This window comes from Mustelus asterias, unplaced genomic scaffold (assembly GCF_964213995.1).
Source record: "Mustelus asterias unplaced genomic scaffold, sMusAst1.hap1.1 HAP1_SCAFFOLD_1589, whole genome shotgun sequence".
NCBI classification, from domain to species: domain Eukaryota; kingdom Metazoa; phylum Chordata; class Chondrichthyes; order Carcharhiniformes; family Triakidae; genus Mustelus; species Mustelus asterias.
This window is the reverse complement of record NW_027591534.1, coordinates 17427-38204: the sequence shown is the minus strand read 5'-3', so window position 1 is coordinate 38204 and position 20778 is coordinate 17427. Positions and strand designations below refer to the sequence as shown.

The following is a 20778-nucleotide window of genomic DNA, read 5'->3' as shown; positions in this document are numbered from 1 at the left end:
TTAAACCATGTTTAAATGTTTCTTTGATTGTCCTTGAATCTTCCTGCCACACTTGCCATCCTCTCTCGCTGCACCAGTGTGGCACTCTGCACCCTTTGGAAACCACTGGCTTATAGTTTGTAAGGTCTTTTGTGGTTCATGGTTTGTAATGAGGATCAAGAGAAAAGGGCCCTAGAGTAATTGATTTAAAAGTTTAATTTAAAGAGGTAAATTGTAGTAGGAGAGCTCAAAGCTGTGGTGTTCTCCTCGTGCTCCATGTGGGAAGCCAATAAAATTTCCAATGCCCTGGGGCAGCATATATGCAGGAAGTGTCTCCAGCTGCAGCTCCTGGAAGCCCGAGTTTCAGAGCTGGAATGACGGTTGGGGACATTGTGGAGCATCTGCAAAACTGAGTGTGTCATGGATAGCATGTATAGAGAGGTGTTCACAACGCAGGCTAAGACACAACAGGTAGAAAGGAAATGGGTGATCACCAGGCAGAATAAGAGGATTAGGCAGGTAGTGCAGGAACCCCCTGTGATCATTCCCCTGCAGAACAGATATACCACTTTGGATACTGTTGGGGGAGGAATGGACTCTCAGGTCCCAAAGCAGTAACAGCCCAATTTGTTGCACCATTGTTGGCCCTGCTGCACAGGAGAGGAGGAGAAAGTGTGGGAATGCAATAGCTATAGGGAATTCAGTTGTAAGGAGAATAGATGAGCATTTCTGTAGCCACAAATAAGATTCCAGGAATGTATGTTACGTTCCTGGTGCTGGGGTCAAGCAATTCCCAGAGCGGCTACAGGACATTCTGGAGGGGGGGGGGGGGGGGGCGTCGTGGTATACTGGTACTAATGACATAGGTAACAAAAAGGGGTGAGGTCCTAAAAGCCCAATATAGGGAGTTGAGAAGTAAGTTGAAAAGTAGCACCTCAAAGATAGTGATCTCATTGTTACCAGTGCCATGTGATAGAGTAGAGATACCAGGATAGATCAGATGAATACGTGGCTGGAAAGATGATGCAAGGGGGAGGGTTTCAATTTCCTGGGACATTGGGACCGGTTCTGGGGGAGGTGGAACCAGTACACACTGGACGGGCAGGAATGGGACTGATGTCCTTGGATGAGTATTTGCTTGTATGGTTGGGGAGGGTTTGAACTAGAGTGGCAGGGAGATGGGAACCTAAACAGGATGACCAGGGAAAGTGAAACAGGGAAGGTAATAAAAGAAAGAAGAGTAGAACACAATAACTGTAGACAAGGTAAGCAAGGGCGAGCAGCAAACAGGGCCACAGTACAAAGAAAAGTTAAGATGATTAACAAATGGCAATAAGGCAAGCCTAAAGGCTTTGTATCTTAATGCGCGAAGCATTTGGAATAAAGTAGATAAACTGATAATGCAAATCGAGGTAAACGTATATGATCTCATAGCCATTACAGAGACGTGGTTAAAAGGAGATCAAAACTGGGAACTTTAATATTCAGGAATATTTAATGTTTTGGAGAGCCAAGAAGGAAGGAAAAGGTGGTGGAGTAGTGCACTTAAAAAGAGATGAAATGAGGTCAGTTGTGAGAGATGATCTGGGTAGAGTCCATTTGGGTGGAGATAAAAAAACAAGGCAAAGAAGACATTGGTAGGAGTAGTGTAAACAGTAGCCACACTGTAGGAAAAGATATAATCCAGCAAATAATAGGAGCATGTAAAAAGAATAGAGCAATAAATATGGTTGACTTTAATCATCTTGTTGATTGGGTTAATCAAGTTGGAAAGGGTAGCTATGACAATGAGTACATTGGAGATAGTTTCCTAGAGTAATACATCATGGAGCCAACCAGGGAATAGGCTATCTTAGATCTGGTAATGGGTAATGAGGCAGGTTTAATAAATGACCTCAAAGTAAATGATCCCCTGGGAAGTAATGATCATACATAATTTAATATTCAGTTTGAGAGTGAGAAACTTAGGTCAGAAACAATTGTACTTGAGGGGAATTACAATGAAATGAGGATCGAGTTAGTTAAAGTGGACTGGGCAGATAAATTAGCAGGAAAGACTGTCAGCAAGCAGGCATTTAAGGAGTTAATTCATGACTCTCAGCAAAAATATATCCCAGTAAGGGGGAAAGATTCTAAGAGAAGGTTAAACCAACCATGGCCAACCAATGAAATTAAGGAGAGTATTAAGAAAAGATTTGGGTGAAAAATTGACTTAAGGATAAAAAACTGACCCGTGGCAAATGGTTATTATTCAGTTGAGTATATGTTAGATGATGATGCACCCCAAGGTCGGTAAACTGATTTTCTTGCTTTATCTAAATGCCTTGAATATTGGAATGCAGAGTAAAATTTGCTGAAGATACCAAACTTGGAAGCGTTGCAAACAGTGAGGATGATACTAATTGACTGCAACAGGATATGTAGTCTAGCAGAATGGGCAGGTGGATGGCAGGTGGAATTTAATACAAAGAAGTGATGCATTTTAATAAGGAGAGGTACTATAGACTTAATGGCACAGTTCTGAAGATTAAAGGACCTGCAGATTAATATGGATAGATCTTTGAAAATGGTAAGATATACTGAGAGAGTAGTTAGCAAAGCATATGGGATGTTGGGCTACACAAGTATAAATACATAAGTATTGAGTGCAAAAGCATAGAAGTTGTGCTGAACCTTTCTAAAAATCTGTTTTTGCCACAACTAGAGTATTGCACCCAATTCTGGTCACCGCTCGGAATGGTTTCAGGGCTGAGTGAATTTAGCTGCAAAGTAAAGTTGGAGAAGCTGGAGTAAACGAGGTTGAGGGGAGATCTGAATGAGGTGCAAAAGATTGTCATGTTTAGATTAATGGACAAAGAAAGGAAACAAATGCATTTAGACTACATCGATGTAAGTTAATCAGCCATTTGGACAAGAAGTACAGTGAGGATGTGAGGAAGAACCTTTGAATGCAGTGGAATTGTAATGACCTAGTACCCTGCGTTTGTTTGTGGAAGCAGAGAAGTCAGTGATTTCAGAAGGAATATGGAATGGCACTTGAAGGAAATAAATTTGTAGGACAATGCGGATAGAGCAGGAGAATGGAACTGACTGGATTGCTCGGGCAGGCTTAGTGACGTAGTGGTATTGTCACTGGACTAGTAATCCAGAGACCCAGGGCCAGATCTGGAGACCCGGGTCATATCTGGGGACACGGGTTCGAATACCACCACAGCAGATGGTGAAATTTAAATTCAGTAAAAAAATCTAGAATTAAAAGTCTAACGATGACTATGAAACCATTGTTGATTGTTGGAAAAAACCCATCTAATTTACTCATGTCCTTTAAGGAAGGAAATCTGCCATCCTAACTCAGTCTGGCCTACATGTGACTTCAGACGGACAGCAATGAATACGCTCGGTCTGAAATGGAGGGCAGTTAGGGATGGGCAATAAATGCTGTCCCAGCCAACGATGCTCTCATCCTGTGAATGAATTTTTGAAAAATCATAAAACTATCCTTGTAATATTATGCTCTTGTGAAAATCTTTGAAATCTGTTTTTTAAAAAAATGATAATGGCACCTTTCATTACTCAGGAGGTGCTCAGGCCAGTTAAATTTCTTTGTGAAATATAATTCTATAATCGAAATGCATCAATTTAACACAGCAGGCTTCCATAAATAGGAAAATGATGGCCAGACAATCTGTTTTAGTGATGGTGATTGAGGGATAAATTATTGGCTGAACAGTTCGGACAGATCCCTGGCCGCCTTTTGAAATAATGGAATAGGATTATCTGCATCCACCTAGCCTCGGTGTTACATCTCCATCTAAAAGATAGCATCTGTGACAGTGCAGAGCTCCATCCGAACTGCACTGGAGTGGTAGCTGAGAATTTTGTGTGACTTGAACCCATGGCTTTCTGACTGAGAAGCAAGCTACCATTGGAACCTCAGCTGGTATAGCTTCAAACTGTTGCTGTTGAGATATACTATTTGGACAGTGTGGTGTCAGAGGAAAGGAGAAATGGCCATTTAGAAAGAAATACAAGAGCATGGACTACCAAATGTCAGTATGACACACTGTGCAGGAACGAGTGTGGTTATTTTAAATTCTGCAGCATTCGATAGTAATGGTTAAAGGGCTATTCTGCAGAAAGTAAATTTTAACTGTTTCTACCAGATGGAAACAGGCAGAAATTGATTGGCCACTCGTTTTAGATCCCACCTGATTTTCCTTTGTGTTGAAATAGTGTTAAAATAGACCCCCATTTCTCAGCCAGAAACTCTCAATAAAGTATCTGAGATTATTTAAAATAACCATTGCTTAAAATGCAGATTCAAATGAAAAAAAAATTCCAACAGTCGCCAACGTTAACTCCTACATATGGGGAAGTGTTTCATTTGTGAAGCTTTTAATCAAGGGTGAAATTAGTAATCTTTTTATGCACTAATTTAGTCAAGTGAGAAACATTGTGGACCAAACATTGCAATCATGCATTGCTGCTCTGGAGCATTTTTAGTCCACTTTTAAATATGTGCTGACAGTTTAGTATTTCATTGCTTGCGCTCTTAAGCAAATCTATAAAAGAACAGTCACTGTGGAGACCATCAATGTTTGCAATGCAAATAACTTTTTGTGACATTTTTAGCAAATGTTTTAGCCTCCATATTTTCAGGTAGCATGGTCTGCTGTGTTTTAATATAAAATGATGGTTCTTTATTTCAAGATATATTTGCTTCCAGATGTACAACATACAAATATTCAAATTGTCTAGCAGGTCAAGAACTAATTTTAAAATTGTCGTTTGTAGACAATTTTTAAAAATTCATTTGTGGGCGTCGCTGACTGGCCTTTATTGCCCATTCTAGTTGCCCTTCGAGGGTGGTTAAGAGTCAATTACATTGCTGTGGCTCAGGAGTCACATGTAGGCCAGACCAGTGAAGGACGTTAGTGAACCAGATGGGTTTTTAAAACAATTGATAATAGATTTATGGTCATCGTTAAGACTTTTAATTCACTCGTTCTCCTCTTCACTCCACTCCCCCGCTTCACTCCCCGTCCACATCCCCCTGCTTCACTCCCTGCCCTCCCCCCCACTTCACTCCCCGTCCACCCCCCCCACTTCACTCCCTGTCCACCCCCCCGCTTCACTCCCACCCCCCCCCCCCAACTTCACACCCCGTCCCCCCCGCTTCACACTTTGTCCATCACTCCCCCTCCACCCCCCCATTTCACTCCTCGTCCACACACACCACCTTCACTCCCCCCCCACTTCACACCCCGTCCATCCCCCCGCTTCACTCCCTGTCCATCACTCCCCCTCCACCCCCCCCATTTCACTCCCCATCCACCCCCTCCCCGCTTCACACCCTGTTCACCCCCTCCCCGCTTCACACCCTGTCCACCCCCTCCCCGCTTCACTCCCCGTCCAGCCCCTACCTTCACTCCCCGTCCAGCCCCCCTGCTTCACTTCCCGTCCAGCCCCCCCGCCTCACTCCCCATCCAGCCCCCCTGCTTCATTCCCCGTCCACCCCCTCTGCTTCACCCCCCCCCCACTGTTTCACTCCCCGTCCAGCCCCCCCCGCTTCACTCCCACCCCAGCCCCTCCCGCTTTACTCCCCCCCCCCCCCCCCCCGCTTCACTCCCTGTCCAGCCCCCCCTCCCCCCACTTCACTCCCCATCCAGCCCCCTGCCCTGTCCCCCCTCTGCAGTGTGGCGATTGGGGGTATTTTCACAGTAACTTCATTGCAATGTTAATGTAAGCCTGCTTGTGACACTAATAAATAAACTTAAACTAATATGCCCAAGGCCTAAGCTGTAAATACCAAAACGTTTAACTTGCATTAGAACCATCTAATCCCTGTAGTGCAGAAAAAAGCCATTTGGCCCATCGGATTTGTGCCAACTCTCCGAAAGAGTGGTCCACCCCTCCATAACCCCACAGATTTACCATGGCTATTCCACTAGCCAATGCATCTTTGGACACTAAAGGACAATTCAGCCAAATAATGACTTGGACAACGTAGAGAAGACCTGTGGAAATTTACCCTAGGAATTGAGCAGTATTAAGAAAAGAAAAATTATGCAAAACAAAATGCTGCCTCATTGGCCTATGACTAAGGTCAGTACATATACTGTCAGGGGACAAGTAACACAATCATTAGAACGCTAATTATAAAACAGGAAGCAGAGGGTTCAAGGTAATGACTCAGATTGGCAAATGGTAGAAAGTGGTGTTCAACAAGGGTTACAGCCGGGATCGCTGTTTTATTCACAATTTGCATCAATAGTTTCAACTCTGGGATCAGAAATACAATTTCAAAATTTGTGGATAATGCTGAATTGAGCATGTAATTAATCCAGGTGAGGACTGTAAGGGGCAGTAATAAACCTGCAGAATAGGCCAGTACTTGGGAAATGAATATGGATAAGTGTGAGATGATGCATTTTGGTAGGAAGAATAAAGAGACTACCTACTTTTGGAAAATATGTGCTTAAATGGAAGAGGAACAGAAGGAACTAGGAATATAAGTACACAAATCAATGCTAAAGTAACATAGAATAATAAGGCTAAAAACAGGTTAATCAAGCCACAAATATAAACAATGCACATGAGAGTGTAATGAAAAGCAGAGAAGATATGCTAAACTTGTACAGAACCTTGGTTAGGCCTTGTTTAAATTACTGTGAAGAGTTCTGCTGTTCATATTATAAAACAAATGTAAAGGCACTGGAGAAGATAAAATATTTACCAGAATGGTCCCAAACTGAGCGGTTATAGCCCTTGGGAAAGATTGAACAAGTCTCTCTCCTCTGCAGTCATTGTTAGAATAGTGGACAAAAATATAATTCTTTATCTGTTGATGTTACCAAAGGTAATTTCTAGTTTATGTTGTTCTTTTTCCTTGAAAGTATGATCTTTCTGCCATAAGTTGCTTGACTTTGCTACTCTGCCTGAAACTCTACTTTTGAGCATTATTCAAAAATGTTGGTGGAATTTGGTCATACATTTTCCAATATTATAATAATTACTTATCGGTAGATGTTATTGACTTTCACTAATTTCAAGAACTTCTCTTTTGTTTTAATAAAGGTCATTGTACTTCAGTCTCAAAGATTGTCAAATTATATTGAGCACATTACTTTTTAAGCAAGTGGTCGGTAGATTTCAGTGACCCAAAACTAAAATACTTGTTTATATGTGATCAGAGCACCTTAATTGGTATGCAATAGATGAAGCATCATTTCTTACTTGAGATAAAGGTCAACAATGCTCCATCATTGAATGCATTTATGGCTGGGCTAGGCAGATTTGAGAATCGAGGGTTATAACAAACGCGCAGGAAGATGGAGTCAAAGCCCAAGATCAGCCATAATCATATTGAATGACAGAACAGACTTGATGCCATATGGTCTACTCATCCCCTTTCATGTGTCCTTATGTTAAGTTTCAATGTAATTTTGCTGAATTTGAACTATGCTGCATTCAAGACTAACATATTCTTTCTGAGGTACAGTGAATGCATTCTAGATGGGGTTTGACCAAGTCCCTATATAAATAAAGTATCACTTCCTCAATGTTATATTCCAAATGCCTTGACATAAAGGTCACCACTTGACTAGTCCTTTTGATTACATACTGTGGCTGTGCTGTAGCTTTTGTGTATCTGGGCATTTTAAATTCCTTTGTCCTCCACACCTTCAAGTTTATTGTCATTAAAATATTCTGATATCCTATATGTCTTTCTCTGAACCAAAATGAATGACTTCACTGTGCAGCACCTTGTCAAGAAGCTTTTGAAAATCCTTGTGTGTAAAATCCATGGCATTTCCTTTGCAAATAAGCTCATTTCTTTCTGCAAGATCTCTCAATTTGTTAGGCAAGACTAATTTGTTTTAGAACTGCTGGCTGCCTTTGATTGCAAAGCTATTTTTAAGCAAGTATTCCTTTTCAGTGCCTCCATTGCTCAGGCAGAAGTTGATGATGTATAGTTACCCAATTTATACTTTTTCCCCTTCCTAAACAGAGTTCTTACCTTGACAACTCTGCAGTCATCTGGCACAACTTCCATTCCCAAAGGTGTTTGAAAGATGTTGATCGGACCCTCTGCTATTTTCTCTCTCATTTTGTTCAATGTTCTAAGATGCCTGCTTAACAAGACCTGGGCTGCGATTTTCCGGCCACATTGTGCCTGATGCAGAACGTGCTAATCTGAGAAAATTGCATATGGGCCTAAAGACAGGTTTTACATCTGCCACCAAATGGTTTGCAATCTTACCGGTCCTTTTCTGCTGGCGCAAACCGGATCTTGTCCACAAAGGGCGCAAGACTGATTAACATGAGATTGACTTGATTTCAATCTCATTCGTGAGTTTGGCAAGTGATCATCTCCCCTCACCCCGCCACTCCCCAAACAAATGTTCCCTACTCCCTGGCAGAGTCACAAGGGCGCCAATTACTACTGGTCCCTTGAAGTGTGGTCCAGGCATCATGGATTGCAAGAGCAAGGGAGGACGTGAGTACTGCTTAGCACTATCCCCCATGGTACAAAAGGGTGAGTCAATCGCTGCCATGGTGTAGGATGAGGGGCCTTCAAGGGTGCAGGGTGGGGGGGATGGTCGGGCTGGGCTGGAGGTCCTCAGGTCAGGAGTCGCCACTGGGTTGGGGTTCGAATGCCGAGTATTCTCAATGCCTACTGAAAGACCTTTGAAATATTTCATATGAGGTCAAGTTCAAATCCCATTAATGTCGCACTGGTTACTCTGCTGTCTGTCTCCTTGAAAGGCTCTGTAGTTTATTTTTGACGTTCCATCCCAGGCCCCGCTAACAGTTACAAGCACAGGCTTGATAGCCATGCTGGGGGAGCTCGGAGGACGTTCAAGTCTCTGGTGTTCAGGGACGTGGCTGGACATGCCCACCTGGCAGTGCCAACCGGCAACCCCCAAATGTGCCACAAAAATGATTCAAAATTCATTTCAATAAACTAAAATTAACCTTCGTCTTTGGTTGTGGTTGACACCTCCAAGATCTGACAAATCTTGGGCATCCCACATTGCGCAGGTGAGGAAGAGCCGAATATGCAAAGGGTGTGGGTTTAATAGCAATTGAGTTGGATGATCAGCAATATCTTCTATGTGTCCATGATCATAATGAATGGTGGAGCAGGCTTTAAGGGCCAAATGGCCTGTTCCTCCTCCTATTTTCTATGTTTCTATGTAATTGGACAACTGTCCAAGGAACCAGCATGGAAACAATAGATTGAATGGTCTCCTTGTGTGCCATGACATTGTATTTAATGGCTTATCCTTCAAATACAATTCAAATCCATGTCTTCAATTCTATACTTTGCACTATCCATCAGCTTAATTACGGCCTCCCAGATTGCCTGGATCCAGTACAGTTTGCCTACCGCCGCCGCAACAGATCCACAGCACATGCCATCTCCCGGGCCCTGCACTCATCCCTGTAACACCTAGATAACAAAGACATCTATGTCAGACTGCTACATATGGACTGCAGCTCAGCCTTCAACACCATTATTCCTACGAAACTCATCTCAACTCCATGGCCTGGGGCTCGGCTCCTCCCTCTGCGACTGGATCCTGAACTTCCTAACTCACAGACCACAATCAGTAGGATAGGCAACAACAACACCTCCGCGATCATCCTCAACACCAGTTCCCCACAAAGCTGTGTCCTTAGCCCCTTACTATACTCATTATACATCTATGACTGTGTGGCCAAATTGACCTGCAACTCGATTTTCAACTTTGCTGATGACACCACCGTAGTGGGTCAGATTTCAAACAATGACGAGACGGAGTACAGGAAAGAGATAGAGAATCCGGTGAACTGGTGTGATGACAATTATCTCTCCGTCAATGTCAACAAAACGAAGGAGATTGTCATCGACTTCAGGAAATATAGTGGAGGGCATGCCCCTCAATGAGGACCAAGTAGAAATGGTCAAGAGCTTCAAGTTGTTAGGTGTCCAGATCACTAACAACCTGAACTGGTCCCTCCATGCTGACGATATAGTTAAGAAAGCCCACCAACACCTCTACTTTCCCACAAGACTAAGGAAATTTGGCGTGTCCGCTACAACTCTCACCAACTTTTACAGATACATCATAGAAAGCATTTTTTCTGGTTGTTTCACTGCTGTGCCCAAGACCGCAATAAACTACAAAGGGTCATGAAAGAAGTCCGGTCCATAACTCAAACCGGCCTCCCACCCGTTGACTCCGTCTGCACTTCATGCTGCCTTGGAAAAGCAGCCAGCATAATTTAGGACCCCACAAACCCTGCACGTACCCTCTTCCGCTTTCTTCCGTCGGAAAAAAGATAAGAAAGTCTGAGGACATGTACCACCCGACACAAGAACAGCTTCTTCCCTGCTGCCATCAGACTTTGGAATTGACTTGCCTCGCATTAAGTTGATCTTTCTCTACACCCTAGCTATGACTGTAACACTACGTTTTGCACCCTCTCCTCTATGTACGGTATCCTCTGCCTGTATAGCATGCAAGAAACAATACTTTTCACTGTATACTAATGCATGTGACAAATCAAATCAATGTCTCAACCTCCCACTCCACCCTATATGTCCCAAACACCTATTTTTCCACAATCAGCCACCTCAGCACTTCTCAATAATTCCTTCCTGAACACATTTAACTTGTTACTATGCTACTGATAACTTGTGTGAAATCTATTTTTTTCAACCTTGTTGGTTACTTCTTCTGAACTTCGAACATTGGCCTGTTCTTCCTCTGAAAAACTTTCGGACATTTTATTGAAGTAAGGGTGCTGTATGAATACGTGTTGAATGATACTAATGTGGTGTCATCAGAACATATCCTCAACAGTATTTCAGTGTTGTAACATTTTGTAAGTGGCGACAGACTGTGTGCTGTTCTTGCACAATTTATTTATTTCATTCCACCTGGATTTTAAGAATCTTTCTGTTGCACTGTTGGAAAACAAAGTGGCATGTTTTATCTTGCAATTAGAATAGATTTCACTGTTGACAGTTTGTTTGAATTAATCTGTTAATATTCTGTTTAAAGTTGAATTGATAGGTTTTACAAGCAATCTTGTGCTGATTGCAGTTTTGCATTGCCTGAGCAGGCAGACATAATAAATAAAATAAACAATTTTATACAGCACTTACAGGATCTTGAACATCTTTTATACCCAGTGAAGCAGTGTTAAAGTGCAAGTTTTGAAGGCTATAGACTAGGTGCTGGGAAATGGGATTAGAATAGATAGATGCTTGTTGGCTGGCACAGATGTTCGAAGGGCCTCTTGCTGTGCCGTAAAACCCAATGACTCTCTTAGCGTTGCACTGTAGGAAATGAGGCAGGCAAATTGCATACAACAATGACATTAGCCAGATAATCTGCCTTAAATGTAATTTGAGGGATAAATATTGGCTTGGACACCAGACAGAACTCCCAAGTTCTCCACCAGACAGCATCATAGGATCTGAATGGGCGGCACGGTGGCATAGTGGTTAGCATTGCTGCCTCACAGCGGGACCCGGGTTTGATTCCAGCCTTGGTCATTGTGTGGAGTTTGCACTTTCTCTCCGTGTTTGCGTGGGTTTCATCCGGGTGCTCTGGTTTCTTCCCACACTCCAAAGATGTGCAGGTTAGGTTGACTGGCCATGCTAAATTAACTCTAGTGTCAGGGGGATTAGCAGGGTAAATACGTGGGGTTATAAGAACATAAGAACTAGGAATAGGAGTAGGTCATTTCAATAAAACCATGGCTGATCTTTTCGTGGACTCAGCTCCACTTACCTGCCCGCTCACCATAACCCTTAATTCCTTTTCTGTTCAAAAATGTATCTATCCTTGCCTTAAAAACATTCAATGAGGTAGCCTCAACTGCTTCGCTGGGTAGGGAATTCCACAGATTCACAACCCTTTGTGTGAAGAAGTTCCTCCTCAACTCAGTCCTAAATCTGCTTCCCCTCATTTTGAGGCTATGCCCCCTAGTTCTAGTTTCACCTGCCAGTGGAAACAACTTCCCTTGCCAGTGGAAATAACCTGGGATAGGTCCTTGGTGGGATTGTGGGCAGTATAGACTCGATGGACCAAATGACCTCCTCCTGTACTGTAATGATTCTATGCTTCTGTGCTGATCTTTTAAATCCATGTAAGACTTGAGTATGATGTCAGAAAATGTAACCACTGGCAGTGCAGCGCTCCCTCGGTACTGCACTAAAGTTTCAGCCTGGATTATGTGCTCAAGGCTCTGAAATGAGATTTAAAACCCCAACTTCTTTCACAGTAACTTCATTGCAATGTGAATGTAGGACTATTTGTGACAAATAAATAAACTTTGAAAGTGAGTGCCGCAATTGAGGTACGGCTGACACTATGCAATGCAGAAGAAATGTTTTAGAGATTTGAAGATCTAAAGATATATCCTGTTCTCTGAAAGAGTGAACATAATTATAAATGGGTGAAATCTTCAATTTTTGGTTGAAATTTGAATGCCAACTTGTGGGTTTCTTAAGCAATCGTTGAACTGTTTTTATAGTTTCAACATGACACACTGAATTTTCTTGGCATTAGTCATTCTGTCATTAAAACCCTGACGTTTGAAAACATAACATGCAAATATTTACCACTCTTCTATAATGTCAGTGTGCTTGCTGCAATTGTTGATGTTGTCCCAAGCTGTAAAAGACGAATAAGCTTCTTTCAAATATTTATGGAACCTCAGATTTTGTTATTTTAATCATATTAACAAGCAAGAAAATGTAATAAAAGCATTTGGTTCAGATTTTACTTTGGTTTACCAGACTGCATTGCCCTGGCTTTCATTGTACAAGTTCCTTTTGCTGTTATTTGTACTCTGACTTATTGTGTACTTAACCTGATGTGCATACGGTATGTATGTTAAAGTTGGTGTTCCTTTTAGTTTACAAATTTCAAAGCTAATTGAGCATTTGATATTTCTGGTGTTCTTGATTTCAGCAAAGCTTAACTTAGTTAGCAAGAAGTGAGAATGCAGAATGGCATGTAGCCCCTTAAATATCCCATTCTTCTCTGAACTTATTTTACACTGATATCTGGTAAAGGCAAAAATTTCCAGAATTGTCAAATTCATCAAGTTTAATTTCCCACAAGTTCTCATTTCACAAGAGAAAGTAAATTTGATACATGTATAAAACTGTCTCAGCTGTAACAATGGGCACAAAGACTAAAGCCACTGAAAATAGTTATTAAATGGTGCTCATTTAAAAATAATTTGTTGTGAGGTTAAAAATGCAATTAAATAATCCTCCCTTGTCTTTAGAAAACTTTCATTCAGTTTGCAAGTGGGACTGAAACTGAGGATGAACTTCAAAAAGTAAGCATACCGAGGATGACATCCTGAAAGTATTCACTAGTGCAGACATGCCTTTTGTCAAATGCGATTCTATAACTAAACTGACTTCATTATTGCTTCCCGAGAATATTTGTAAGCTCCAATAAATCCTGAGGCAATGATTGGGTGCAAAATCTACAAAGGTATTGAGTCATTGAATGCAAAAGTCATCCCACATTGGAAAGAGGCCAACTGCTTTCATAAAGGTGACAAAATAAATCTGATAATGACCTGTCAGTAAATTGCAAAAAAAAGTTCACCAATGTCACAGAGTAATGATGTTTAATTGAAATTGCTATACATACATATGATTCCTGGTATTCTCGCTAAAATTTGGAAATGGGTAAAGAATGGTCTGAAAGTAATGAAACGTTGTGTATCATAGAATCATAGAAACCCTACAGTGCAGAAGGAGGCCATTCGGCCCATCGAGTCTGCACCGACCACAATCCCACCCAGGCCCTACCCGCTAATCCCTTTTTTTTTTACCCGCTAATTTACCCGCTAATCCCTCTAACCTACGCATCCCAGGACTCTAAGGGGCAATTTTTTAACCTGGCCAATCAACCTAACCCACACATCTTTGGACTGTGGGAGGAAACCGGAGCACCCGGAGGAAACCCACGCAGACACGAGGAGAATGCGCAAACTCCACACAGACAGTGACCCGAGCCGGGAATCGAACCCGGGACCCTGGAGCTGTGAAGCAGCAGTGCTAACCACTGTGCTACCGTGTAGTCGGTGAGCAAAGAGAGTTGCCCTGAACAGAGTTCATTATACTGGCGATCCTAATTTTTCTAATCTGTTTAACCTGTCCAAATTCAGAAATCTGGAACTCAATTCACAATGGCCAGACTTGGAAGGGCAAAACAAAATATGACACTTGAGCCACATTGGTGGGACAATAGGACAGACGAACAAAAACTTGGTTAACCATTAACTCTGGAAGTGAATTCATATCCTCTTGATTTTGTAAATACAATTATCCTACCTCTTGTTCTAAATATCTTGCATTTAGTCCTCTTTCTGTGACCCCATGTTCCTGATCTCTGAGAATAGTATGTTTCCACTTACCCTTTTCCATTCTGTCTTTTCAATGTATCTATTACAATTGCCCCTAAACGGTTCCAGTTCATTAAAGTCATTTTTTCACATCAGACAGCATCTTAATCAATCCATTTTGTACCTGTTCTAAAATCTATGGGTGGAATTTTCTGCATAACCCACTGCATGTTTTGCCATTGACTGGCAGTGAGACCTTCTGGTCCTGCCGTTGTCCTGTTGAATGTACCCCTCTGCTGCCAGGAAACCTACAGCAGGGGTGTGACGTTGGTGGCACTGGAAGACCCTGCTGGTGTGAATGACCGGAAAATTCCAGCCTCTATCTTTCATAAGCATGGAGCTCAATACAGCAGACAGGCAATAAGGGATAGGTGGTAATAAATGCTACACCTGATAAGTGAAGCTCTCATCCCAGGAATGAACTTGAAAACAAAATCGTTTTTCCCCCCTACCCTATACATTGAGCTAAGTGGTCTGAAATTATTTGAATTAGCTTTCTCCCTCATTTTTAAATCAATTTTACATTAGCAATGCTACAGTCTTTAGGAACACCCACATTCAATAAAGCCCTGAAATGCAATTTCTCGGGCCTCAACAATGTTCCTTCAAAATTATCTCTCATATGTCTATATTGAAGATAATGCAACTACTAGTTTACTTGCGAGTAGAATATCCTTATTCTGTAGCTGTGCAATTTTAAAAAAAAGGATGCCACATCACCACCTCAACAAGCTCTTCCTCCTCTTTCTAAAAGACACAAAGCAAGTCTTCATGCTTGTTCTCCTTCTAGTTGAATCTTAACCTGTAACATGTTGCAACCATTAATCCCCAGGTGCTTATCTCTGATCAATTTTGTTACTCATAACCAAATCTAGCAATGCCTCCACCCTTTAAACCTACTAACGTACTGTTTGAGGTGGAAATTTTGTTTTTTTTACTCTTTCGTGGGATTTGGGCATTGCTGACAAGGCCAACATTTGTTGCCCATCCTTAAATTCCCTTGAAATGAGTAGCTTGCTCAGCCATTTTAGAGGTCAGTTAAGAGTCAACCCTATTTCTATGAATCTCGAGCCATGTGTAGGTCAGACCAGACACAGATGGCATATTTTCTCCTCTGAAGGCCATTAGTGAACCAGCTGCTGAGGCTAGATTTGTATTTCAGATTTATTAATTGAATTTAAATTCCACTGGGTGCCATGCCAATGGAATCTGTACTCATTTTCTCAGGGCATTCACCTGGGCCTCTAGATTACTAGTTCAATGATATTACGGTTCAATGATATTACTAGTTCAATGATATTATGATATTAGGGCGGCACGGTAGCACAGTGGTTAGCACTACTGCTTCACAGCTCCAGGGTCCCGGGTTCGATTCCCGGCTCGGGTCACTGTCTGTGTGGAGTTTGCACATTCTCCTCGTGTCTGCGTGGGTTTCCTCCGGGTGCTCCGGTTTCCTCCCACAGTCCAAAGATGTGCGGGTTAGGTTGATTGGCCAGGTTAAAAATTGCCCCTTAGAGTCGTGAGATGCATAGGTTAGAGGGATTAGCAGGTAAATATGTGGGGGTAGGGCCTGGGTGGGATTGTGGTCGGTGCAGACTCGATGGGCCGAATGGCCTCCTTCTGCACTGTAGGGTTTCTATGATTCTATGATTACCACTATGCCACTGTCTCCTCAGAAAGATGCAATTTATTTGCTTTTCTCCCTCTCTGCACCAATAATTAAGATCTTCCACAACAGTAATAATGTTCTCCCACTCATCTTTAACTGCAGATTTTCTCTTCCATTTATTTCTTTGAAGTTGAGGTCCGTATTACATCCCTAAAAATGTAATGAGCCTTTTCTTAAAAAAAATCAAGGTCTCAAGTTGTTGACTGCCTCTATTTTGTCTACACTAATCCTTGACAGGAAACAACTAGGATGTTATATTGTAGCAGTACATAGGATTAGACAGGGTAGATTCAGAAAGAATGTTCCCAATGATGAGGGAGACCAGAACTAGGGATGATTTGAGGCTAAGGGGTAAATCTTTTAGGACTGAGGCGAGGAGAAATGCCTTTACCCAGAGAGGGTGAATCTTTGGAATTCACTACCATAAAGTAGTTGAGGCCAAAACGTTGCGCGATTTCAAGAAGGAATTAGATCTAGCTCTTAGGGCTCAAGGGATATGGGGAGAAGGTGGAATCAGGGTATTAAATTTGATGATCAGCCATGATCATAATGAATGGCAGAGCAGACTTCGAGGGCCAAATAGCCTATTCCTGCCTCTATTTTCTATGTATGCTAAATGGAATAGAGAAGTTAACCTGGAACTGTTTTTCAAGATGACCTATGATTAGAAGACAAGCGGGCAGATGTCGGACCGGAATCACTTTTTCATATAACCATTCTAGGTATTGATCCCATTTTAACAACGTTTATACTTTTAGTATAATAGTATAGAGTGGAGCACGGCAAATTTATTCTGCTCTTGCCTTGCCTTTTGAACATTTCAGTTTTTTAAACATCGTTCCTGCGATGTCGCTGGCATTATTTCCCATCCCAAATCAACCTTGAGAAGCTGCCAGTCCATTGTGGTGTATAGTTACATCCATAGTGTTGTTAGGGAGGGAGTTCCAGGATTTTGACCAAAGGGAAGAAACAATGACATCGTTCCAATTCAGAATGGTGAATGACCTGGAGGGGACTTTGCAAGTGGTGGTGTTCCCATGCCCCTGTTCTTTTAGATAGTCACTGGTTTGGTAGCAACAAGTTATTTTTTAGATGTGTTTATGAGATGTGTACATTATTGGCAAGGCCAGCATTTATTATCAACCCCTAATTGCCATTGAGTGGTGCACTGTCTTGAATTGCTGCAGGGTGTAGTTGCACCCACAGTGCTGTTGGGAGAGGATTGCCAGGATTTTAAACCAGAGTCAGTGAAAAAAAATTGCTACTTATTTCCAAATGAGGATATGTGACTTGGAAGGGAGCATGCAGGAGGTGATGTTCTCGGGCATCTGCTGCCGTAGTTCTTCTCGGCGATGGAGTTTGTGGATTTAGAAGGCACTGTCGAGGGAGTCTTGTTGAGTTGCAGAAATGCATCTTATATGTGGTGCACACTAATACACTGCTTTGTCCCGGATGGTGGGAAACATCTTGAGTTTGTTGGAGCTGCACTCATCCAGGCACATGTGATATTGTGTTGCATTCTGACTTGTGCCTTCTAGTTGGTATATAGGCTTTGGGGAATCGGGAGGTGCATTCTTGCTATAGAATTCCCAGCCTCTAACCTGCCCTTGTAGCCACAGTATTTATATGGCTGGTCCAGTTTATTTTCAAGTCAGTGGTAATCCCCCAGAATGTTAATGGTAGGAGATTCAGAAATGGTAATATAGGCCCAAATCTTCAGTCCTCAGATGGTTGAAGACCAGATGTATCCTAGAGGATGCAGGATGCCTCGGAAGTTCCAATGCAAAGACTTTGCAGGAACTTGCAAGGAAGTTTCAACTTTGGTCAATTCCCTAGCTCCCTCAGGCCTTCTGCAAATCCCCAACTGAGTTGGAATCGGTGACTTTGGAGGGTTTTAACTTATCTGGATAGTTAACCAGGAAATATGAGACAGAAAAACGCATGGCTAACTCCTGTGCAACTGTACAAATGACCACACCACCCCATTCCTCACTGACTTCAAACTGGTTACACCCATTCCCCACCTCAACTACTGTGATCCTCCGCCTGCCTTCAGACTTCCCCTTCTGTCTCTCTGACTTTCCTTACCCCAATCTGACCTGACCTGACCGTACCACCCTGCCCTGCCGTCTGCACACCCTGCCATCTGTCCACATTGCCACTCTCTGTAAGGTTCGGCTCATAGTGTTCAACATCAACACTCTATATCATAGAAATGTTCTGCAAAATACAAAAATTAACAAACTGGTTTGTCTTTCGAAAAGGTGGGTTTGTTTGGTTTGGATAAATGTCTGTTTTGCATTTTTAATGTCATAGGTATTCTTGTATTTTAGTTATTTCCTTCGACACATTAAACGCCGACACTTCAGTTTTCATTTCAGTTTTCCTATGGGAAGTCTGGAGCACTAATTTTACTTTCATCCTCTCACAAAGTTATGTAATTTTCTTTTTTATTTTGCTCTTGGGAATACTTTTTGTCTTGTTTATGGTACTGATGGAAAATAAAATTAACAGGCCATCAAATTCCTTTTCATCTTCATGAATCATTTTTTAAACAGGATGCTTATCTGAAAAGTTATTTGGGTGTTTGCAAAGGTAGCCCAGGATGTTACTGAATTTCCCTTCCACAATACATGTTCAGAATTGTACAGAATCTAAACCCTTATTTTATCCCAAGTACATTAAAATTAATTATATAGTTAATAAAAAAACAGAGCCCAACTTGAGATCTTTTCAATACTATACAATGATACAGTTTCAGTAATTGTTTTTTTATTTTTGGAAAAAGTCCTGAAAGAATAGTAAATTGCCACCAGTGACCCCACTGCTGCTTTGATTTCTCATGTCGTATTAAGGCAACATTGATCAATTAGATGCATGAAAAATTAGTTACAATTGCAGTTGCAATTCTTTATAAAACAGATCAATGGTTAACATTGATCTGTTTTATAAAGGATTGAACAATTGTTTAGCAAACAAATTATTAATTGCTTTATTTCCAGTATTTTAAAATGTATAATTTAAAGATGCAATTCTACCCATTCCTTCTTTCCTTCACATTTGCTGAGATGGATGAGAGAAAAACTACTATTACGAGAGTAATGGCTCCAAAATATGTTAACTAAAATTGTTCAGTATCAGGTAAAATTGTATAATACTTGATTTTATATAACCTTAGCTAAGTTCATTAAACTGTGTTCCTTGTAATAAATAAGGAATGCAAGTCTTTGTAATCTCTGCCCTGCCCCGTTGTAATATTTCCTGGTCTCCTAATTGTTTCCATATGGATCCCTGTTGTATTTCTATAGGTCCCATAATGAAAGCCATTCAACACTTGATAAATTAATTAAATATTACTGACCTATGGTACGATGCAATTGGAGTTTCACAAATATCTAACTAGTTTCCTAAGTATGCTTGGATCGAAATATCTATAAAGTGCATTAACAAATAGACCGTTGCCACTGCAAATCTTCTTAAATTAATCTTTCAAATTCAAAAATGAGCCATTCTGTCCTCTATTTTTTTCTGTTGGTTTAAGTTTACACTCTTGTATTTTTAACAATGGCCCTCTGTAGTTATTCAGTTGTGTATCTAAACATTTTTCCCTTTGATCATTGGTAGTGGTTGATGCGCGATTGATTCACACGGGAGGCTAGGACGTACCCGGGAATAAAGGCTTTTGTTCACAACAAGATTGGAGCACACTACTTAACAATACTATCCCAGACTAAGGGCTACTAGGAAGTAGCAGTGACCTTTATACTCCTGTAAGAAGGCGGAGCTGAACGGAGTGTACCACATAAACAATAATAACAGGTGGAACACCCCAACCCTAACCCCAACAGTAACAAGAGTAACATATGTACAAGTACCCATAGTGGTAACCATCTATGGTTCACCACAGTGGTATAAATTGCTACTTTTACTGTGATATACAAGTACAATTATTAATTATATTGTGTGTCTTGACAATGCTAATGTTTTGTATTCTTCAAAGTACTTGATATTTTTTGAGCCACAGTGTATGAATCCAGAGATTTGATTTTGATTTCCTCTATCCAAGAATAATTTTTAATATTTCGCAAATTCTTCAATTAATGCATTATTTAAACCCTGCCAGGTGAAATGATAGATGCATAATGGCAATCTAGCAGGTAGTTTTTGAATAAAGTAAGCTAAGCAACTACTGTCTAAATTTGAACAGACAAAATTAGTTTTGATTGTAATTTAAATGCTGAAATAGATATTAATATTTAATGTTTCTTTGTACAGACAAGTTTGACCAGTTTTGGGCCATCAATCGAAAACTAATGGAGTATCCAACCGAGGAAGGCGGGTTCCGATTTGTTCCTTTCAGGATATATCAGGTGACGGCCTTCACTGTTTAATAGTTAAATGTGTTTTTTTTCTCATAAGTAAATGCTCTGGTTTTCCTAGAATGCTGTGAAATTTGATATGGTTCATTCTTTTTCCTTTTTGATATGTGAAAGCAGTTGTGAAAATTTCACTTGGGGGTCTTTGCTTTTAGGTACAGCAGTGATGTTTTGTTTTTACTTGCAATTGAAATTTCATTTGGCATGGCAAATGCTGTTTCATGTGGTGCAAGCCACTGTTATGATTTTCATTTGGCAATTGATCATTTATATGTAAAGGAACAAATCAAAACGATCATTTAATTGTATCTTTGCTTAATGTCT

General features: G+C 41.2%; 1 protein-coding gene across 1 annotated transcript in view; it reads left to right on the top strand.

The window, feature by feature from the left end:
* Positions 1-20469, top strand: part of LOC144488462 (autophagy protein 5-like) — a gene marked incomplete at its 5' end in the record, with an annotated part of 60152 nt that extends 39683 nt beyond the window's left edge. The window contains one exon of the mRNA XM_078206533.1: positions 20354-20469. Coding sequence (XP_078062659.1) covers positions 20354-20469 — 116 coding nt within the window. The remainder of the gene's footprint in view (positions 1-20353) is intronic.
* Positions 20470-20778: the final 309 nt, after the last annotated feature.